The following is a 7875-nucleotide window of genomic DNA, read 5'->3' on the forward strand; positions in this document are numbered from 1 at the left end:
TTTAATCTCTTATACCTCAGAAGAAGACAAAAATAATTTGATGATATAACAATTTAAACCCACACGCGATTGAACTAAAATGTCATTTGCAGGTATGATATCAGTTTATGGATCACTACCCTATATTATATGGAGTAATCTTTCACAATTATGCAGAATAAAGGTATAATCTGTTTATCAATTTGTCAGCAATAGGCCGGCTTCTTGTCATTTCGTTTAGTAATGCCAAGAGCTAACTGTGTCGATTTCGGTACAGCAAGTATGCTTTTGCTAAATCTTAGCGTTTGGGAGCATCTTCAGTAAGTACTTAAATACCTGTGAGCCTCTAACATGGAAGAGCATTTGGCTTTTGGAAGAGTTTAAACTTGCTAATTAAGTTCTGATCGGTATTTGTCAAGAAGTGACAGTAATCATGGTCTCGAGTCTATAGGTTAAACTATTTTTTTGATACAATATAGGTTATACTATGATATATGAATATCTCAACAAATAACATTCACATTTTCTTTTTCTTTTTCTTTTTTAACATATAACATTCACAAGGTTGCCTCTCAATTAAAAAGAAATGCAGAATGTGAATGTGATAGTGGAAAGAGATTTCAAGCTGATCATTGATGCAGTCAGCAACAAAGTCAAATCCCATAGAGGCTCTTACAAATTATTGAAGACATCAGAAGCATCATTTAACAACATTTCCTTTAAGCACATCATTAGGGAGGCAAATTTTGTAGCTGATGTTATTGCCAATCTTGGGCATCGCATCTCATAAACTGAAGTTTGGGAAGGTCATTATATAGAGCCTTGTTTTTGACAGCTTAGCTAGGGTCGGGTTGTGCTAGAGGCACATGTATCACACACACACACACACACACACACACACACACACACACACACACACTAGTGAGGGATTTCCTTTCTCTCTTTTTTGGCAAATTTAAGGGATTGCTTATTAGACTCATTTTCGATCATATTTTCACATCTCAACTATTCAGTTTTTAGATCTATATGAGTAGATCAACTCTGTAAATTTTCAACCAAATTGATATTCATTAAGACATTCATAACTGCGATTTACAATTATAAACATGAAAGGTTCAAATTGGACAAATTCAATTCGTCCATTGATTTAATTTAGATTGCAACCATAGATGCATATTAGGATGGAATATTTCACGTGTGTTGCATCTTGCATTTTTTTTATGTAATTTTATTTCTAACATAGATGCATAAGTTCTTTATGTATTCAACTATATTCTAAAATTAGTTGCCAAAAAAAAAAAGTAATATAATGTTATTCAAACCCTCATTTTATGTATAGGAATAATTCTTCATCAAATACATTTTTGTTATTGAGAATATTCATCAATCAGATAAGGGTGGGTCTATTCAGACCTCTAAATTTGCTATTTTAACATCCTTTCAAAATATTTGCCATCAAATTTCCATCTTTACCCACTTTCTCTCTTTCTTACTCTCTTCCTTTTCCCTAAGACATGAAGTTCCGATATCGCCAAGACCTCGCATCACCACTGCAACATTGCAAAGAGAGATATTCTTGTTCATTTGCCTTTCTATTTTAATTGATATTGATAAACTTTATTTCTCTTGTTCACATACTATAGGTAGGATAATTAACATTCATGATATGATTATGAACTATTCCCAATTAATTACTAGTGTTTATACACGATTTTGGCAGACTAGTTGTTTGCCTCATGTTTTAAAGTCTAAGCACATTGCACTTGTTTCAATGGATTTTTGGTACCCGGCGCCTTTTTTTTTGGGTACAGATGAGAGTAAATTGATAAAGTTTGGAAGAGCAGGGTAGGATAGTACGATTCTGATGTTGAGAAATATTTTTCATTATTGTAGTTGACACCAATGCCAAGGTCGAGAGAGTTGTAGTGGTGGAAGGCAAGGTAGATTCATTGGGGGGAAATTTATTTATTAAGGGGTAAAAGAGGATTTCAAAATTTTCAAAAAAATTGAGAGGTCTAAATAGAAAATTTAGAGATATGACTAGAATTACCCTTCACATATTTGCACAAAAATAATAATAATAATAATAATGTTATTCGAACCCTCATTTTATGTCTAGGAATAAGTCTTCATCAAGTACATTTTTGTTATTGAGAATATTCATCAATCACATAATTGCACATGTCTTAAGGTCTTTGTAAATATTATAACAGCAAATTACTACAAGATACATTATTATTATTATTTTTAATTCTAAAAAAAAAATTTGAAGCGAAAATGTTTGTAAAATTAAATAAATAGAAATTTGAACCTATCATTTAGGGTGGGTGATCGATGATCCTTAAAACTGTTATAGATACTGGTACTAATACTAATAATAGAGGTGATGGGTTTATTAGCAAACGAGTACATTTTATTTATGGTCCATTACTTACTTCCCTAAAATTTGTGGTCTGATTAAGTAAAACGCAATCTTCTTGATTATTAGCTAATTCAACAACTCCTCTTCAGTACCTCCTAATGAAAAAACACGAAGAAAAAAAAATCTCATCATGATTTGGGTTCAGTGGTAGTGACGTGTGCATGACGCATACAAGGCGCACAGTATTTCTGTGCGTTGGACTCACGTTACGTTTCAGAGTCCATCGCGGGGCCCACGCACCAACTACGGTACAGAACCGTCTTCGTCGGTCCCAAAGAACTAATTAACGAGAAAAGCTTTCGGAGCTCACCTACCGCGCGAACCTTACCCAGTGTTTAGCTTACGCGTCCCTTCCTTGCCAGACGTCATTTCTGGATTTCTTCCCGTCTATTCCACTTGTCGATCTCTTTGTATTTATATGCTCTCCACTGCTTTTTCGGAATCCCATTCTCTCTAGCTTTCTCACTCATCCTCAGTGTGTCTGAAACTCGAGCAGAAAGACAAGAAGGAAAATGGGTAGTCTTGAAGCGGAGAGAACAACTGTGGGATGGGCTGCAAGAGACTCTTCTGGGATTCTCTCACCTTACACCTATAATCTTAGGTACATAATCCATCCATTTCATATCGCTCTACTTTGATTAGATCAGTGCCATCACACTCCTAAATGCAAATCATCTTTTGAAATTCTCGTGATTATTAGTCTTCACAGATGAACAAACTGAGAGTGCAAATAATATTTTTCAATTCATTATTGTCTTATATATGTCACGCCTATTATGCTTGTTGATTTTGTTTTTTTTTTTTTGTGTTTGATGAAAATAAATTGCAGGAGCACAGGGCCAGAAGATGTTTATATCAAAGTCCTGAACTGTGGAATTTGCCATTCTGATCTTCACCAGATCAAAAACGAACTTGGCCAGTCAAATTATCCCATGGTTGCAGGGTATGTAATATAAATCACACTTTATTTTTTTAAAATTTCTATATTGTCACGCCTCGATCCAAAAAAAAAAATATCATTTCTTGAAATTGATAGGAGTGAGATTATTTGATTAGATTCGAGAACAATGTAATTTTCAGGTTGATGAGTGACATGAACCGGCCATTAGTTTCTTTTCTTTTCTGTCCTGATTTCCTATCATGTTTGTAACCATATTTACCATGTATGCGTTGCTGAACAGGCATGAAGTTGTTGGTGAAGTTTTGGAGGTGGGATCAGATGTGACCAAGTTCAAAGTAGGAGATGTTGTCGGAGTTGGACTCCTTGTAGGTTGCTGCAGAAACTGCAACCCATGCAAGACAGAGAATGAGCAATACTGCAACAAGAAGATCTGGTCTTACAATGACACTTACTCCGATGGCAAGCCCACCCAAGGTGGCTTTGCCAAATCCTTGGTGGCCGACCAAAAGTAATAACCAAATTCTCTTATTAGATATCTGACATTTTATATATCCATCTAATAATTAAATCACGCATTTGAACAAAATTTCATCTGATCGAGAGTAATCTCACATCTCGGATTATTTTTGTTTTGTTTTATTAAGGTTTGTTGTGAATATACCGGAGGGCATGGAGCCGGAGCAGGTGGCGCCGCTGCTTTGTGCGGGAGTGACAATTTACAGCCCACTGAGGCACTTTGGTCTGGATGTGAGTGGATTAAGGGGAGGAATATTGGGACTTGGAGGTGTGGGACACATGGGGGTGAAGATAGCAAAGGCCATGGGACACCATATCACTGTGATAAGCTCTTCCGATAAGAAGAGACAAGAGGCTTTAGAGGATATTGGTGCTGATGAGTACTTGGTGAGCTCTGATGTCACCAAAATGCAAGAGGCTATGGACTCAATGGATTACATTATTGACACTATTCCTGTGTTCCACCCTCTTGAGCCTTACCTCTCTTTGTTGAAACTTGATGGGAAATTGATCTTGATGGGTGTTATCAACACCCCTTTGCAATTTGTCTCTCCATTGGTCATGCTTGGTGAGTCCTCTATCACTCTCTCTTTTTTGGCAGCAAAGTTGTCTGCCACTAAAATTGAGATTTTTTTTTTATTTAAATGGATTTGAGAGGGCATCCTATTGATTTTTTGGTCAATCCAGCTATTATAAAATTCTTTTCAGTTATCTTGTGTTTGTTGCAGTTGTTATTTTTAATATATATTGTTGATCCACTTACCAACGGTTTACATTTTGTGGTTCGGATGATCGTAACGTAGTATTATAGTTTTGAGTAATAAGAGCTTCTAGTTCCAAAGCCATGTAGAATAAAGGGCATGTGTGAGTCTAGGATTTACATTTTACATTGTTAACTTTTTTTCAGTGAACATAAACTTATATAATTTTAATTTATTCTCGCTTTCTAATCGAATATTATGCATTTGGTTTACAATTATGAGTAGGGAGGAAGACAATCACCGGGAGCTTTGTGGGGAGCATGAAGGAGATGGAGGAAATGCTCGAGTTCTGCAAAGAGAAAGGACTAAAATCGATGATCGAAGTGGTTAAGATGGACTACATCAACGAAGCCTTCGAAAGGTTGGAGAAGAACGACGTTAGGTACAGGTTCGTTGTGGACGTTGCGGGCAGCAATCTGGATCAATGAGTCACTGAAGATAATCCTTCGTTGTCGAGTACCCTGTCCCTCTTATCTTAAACAGTACAAATAAACAAGATAAACAAAGGGGGGAAAAAAACAAAAACAAAAACGGTGGCTTCATGTAATTGGATGTTGGTTTGGTTTTCAATACTTGAATCAATGGTGTAGTGCATTGTGATTGTGTTGATGGGACATTGTTATCCGGTGTGTGGTTGACACTGAAAGGTACCAAACCTCGTTTGAGAATTGCGCCTTGTCAAAACAAATAAATTTGTGGTGTGGCTAAACCCTAAATACGGTAGGTGATCACACAAAACCAAATTGTTTAAATTTTACCCATAGTGACTTTAGCATATAGAGCTCCAAAATTCAAAGGGTAAAAGATTTTTATTTCATATGTTCATTGAATAGCATCGGATGTGATAACATCACCTCTACTCACATTCTTACTCATATTCTTATTTATGAGAATGTCAGAATGTCATCATTCATGACTTGCACGAGAGAAGAAGTCCCAATTACTGACCAAGTTAATTTCCCATCCACTTGGACTACATGACAAGCAATTGAATGGTAAAAATTTATGTTTGTTGATCATGGTCCACATAGTTTAAAAATTAGTCAACATTATATATATATATATATATATATATATATTTATATATATGTCCTCTCACTCTCTGTCTCAACACATATACATATATATATATATATATATATGGATATTACTGTGTGTGGTCTTTGTGTGTGCCTCTATATCCGGTGTGTCTCTCACTCTCTGTCTCAACATATATATATATATATATATATATATATATATATATATATAATTAATGAGGGCCTTTCTGTTAAGAGATTTTTTGGGTTATTTTAAGGGATTTTTTGTGGAACTTACTTTTCGATATTCTTTTGACATCTTGACCGTTTAGTTTTTAGGTCTTAATTTGTAGATCACTTCTGCAAATTTTCAGCCAAATTAATTATCGTTAAGGTATTCAAAACTGTGACTTAAGATTATAAGTATGAACAGTTCAAGTTTGACAGATTTGGTTCGCCCATTGATTTACTCTAGTTTGATACCTTAATGATCACCGATTTGGCTGAAAATTTGCAGAAATAATATATACATTAGGACCTAAAAACTGAACGGTTAAGATGCTAAAATGTGATCGAAAAGTTAGTCTAATGTCATATCCCTAAAAAAGACAAAAAAAAGGGATCCCTAAGTGGAAGGCCCTATATATATATATATATATATATATATATATATATATATATAAATAATCAGGGATCCCTCTTTGAAGCCAATAAGAATAACTAAATCCATTTTTCTGTTTTGGGGGACATGTGTATGTATCTCTTCTTAAGAGTTGAAGGCGAAATGAGAAGGAAATCGATTATGTTGAGATCAAATTAAGTATTAGTATATGTATAAGTAATTGACCAAAAAATCAGCATTAAGCAACATATAAATAAATGATGAGTCTCGATGTATTATTTAATTTCATTAATTTAGGTTTAAGGGCGGCTGCACTAGCTCCACTTCAATAAATAAATTATTAGCATTTTGGCAATGCCATCCTCTTTACTACGGGGGAGTTTCATCTTCGCTATTATGCAGTTTGGACATTGGGAAGCTTTCATTTTCCCTCCATTCTATTCCGACTTCTGAACTTGATCTTATTGAGGGTTGGTGAAGACCTGTCTTAAAACCATATACATGATCTTCTTCAACAACCTTCTTATAGGCGGTGTGGCAACGTCATGAATCATGTTTAATTCTAATTCTTACCAAATGAGCTAAGGAGCAGGATATATAATAGAAATAGAACTTTAACATTTCAGTCTCCCACCACTCAAATAGCATGATAGTTCTGAGACTCATGACTCATAAAGACCAAAAATAGAAATAGAATTCCAAGAGGGTTGACATGGTGCCTAATAATAATAAATTTCTTATAATAAACTAACCGATTAGCTCTACAATCATCCTATATACCCATTAACCGACCTGCACTCGTGTCTCAGCTCAAAAGTTGTTAAACGTGTTCTGTTGTTATCTAAAACGCTGTTAAGCTGTTTGTTTCACTAGATTGTCCTTCAACTCTTGTGCAGAGACGGAACTAGAATTGAAAAACCGGGTGGGCTGCAAATTGAAGTTAATTTTACATGAAAACTGCTACTAAAATTTAAACCAAAATTCTTTAATTTATAGTCATTTTATTAATTAATGACTAAGTTAGACAAAAATTGAAACTGAGAAATGGGGACAAAGGCTAAAATAAGAGGATGTGAGTAGATTTTTGACTCTATAGAGGTACCCTATACAAAACCATACTTAAAATATTTTTTTTCACAAAAATGAGATGGGTTGCAGCTCAACTCAGTCCCTCTCTAAGTTCCGTGCCTCCTCTCGTGACATATCTTGTTCCTACTCAGTGGCGGACCTATTAGACTGCATTAATTCGCCACTTTCATCCATGGACAAATGATAAACGTTGTTCATATGGACCTCTAGATTCATATTTTTCACATATCCTTTTTTTTTTTTTGCCACCTCCACACTACTAGTTTCAAGAAGAAGAAGAAAAAAAACACAGTTTGCCAAGAAAATACGGTTGCAGATGATTTTGCAAATTTGGGTTTGATTTCTTGATTTGGCATATTTATTTTAAGACAATAAGAAAAAAGAATAAGACTTTTCCCTACTTGTTTTTATCGAACTTGTCAGTAAACTAATAAGACGAGGTACTTTGTGGGCAGTCCTGAGTTTGGCACCAGAATTTGCACCCACTACAAATCACTCACTTTCTCTTAAGACGAGGTACTTTCTACGTGTCCAGAGTTTAGACCTCCAAAGAAAATTAGTATCCC

At 35.0% G+C, this 7875-nt stretch overlaps 1 protein-coding gene across 1 annotated transcript; it reads left to right on the forward strand.

The window, feature by feature from the left end:
- Positions 1 to 2766: 2766 nt before the first annotated feature.
- Positions 2767 to 5271, forward strand: LOC112172220 (probable cinnamyl alcohol dehydrogenase 1). The gene is made up of 5 exons (XM_024309483.2): positions 2767 to 3002; positions 3231 to 3344; positions 3583 to 3810; positions 3947 to 4386; positions 4805 to 5271. Exons 1-5 carry the CDS (start codon positions 2914 to 2916, stop codon positions 5005 to 5007), a joined length of 1074 nt encoding a protein of 357 aa, XP_024165251.1. The 5' UTR covers positions 2767 to 2913; the 3' UTR covers positions 5008 to 5271.
- Positions 5272 to 7875: the final 2604 nt, after the last annotated feature.

The sequence above is a fragment of the Rosa chinensis genome, chromosome 6 (genome assembly GCF_002994745.2).
Source record: "Rosa chinensis cultivar Old Blush chromosome 6, RchiOBHm-V2, whole genome shotgun sequence".
In the NCBI taxonomy this organism is placed as follows: domain Eukaryota; kingdom Viridiplantae; phylum Streptophyta; class Magnoliopsida; order Rosales; family Rosaceae; genus Rosa; species Rosa chinensis.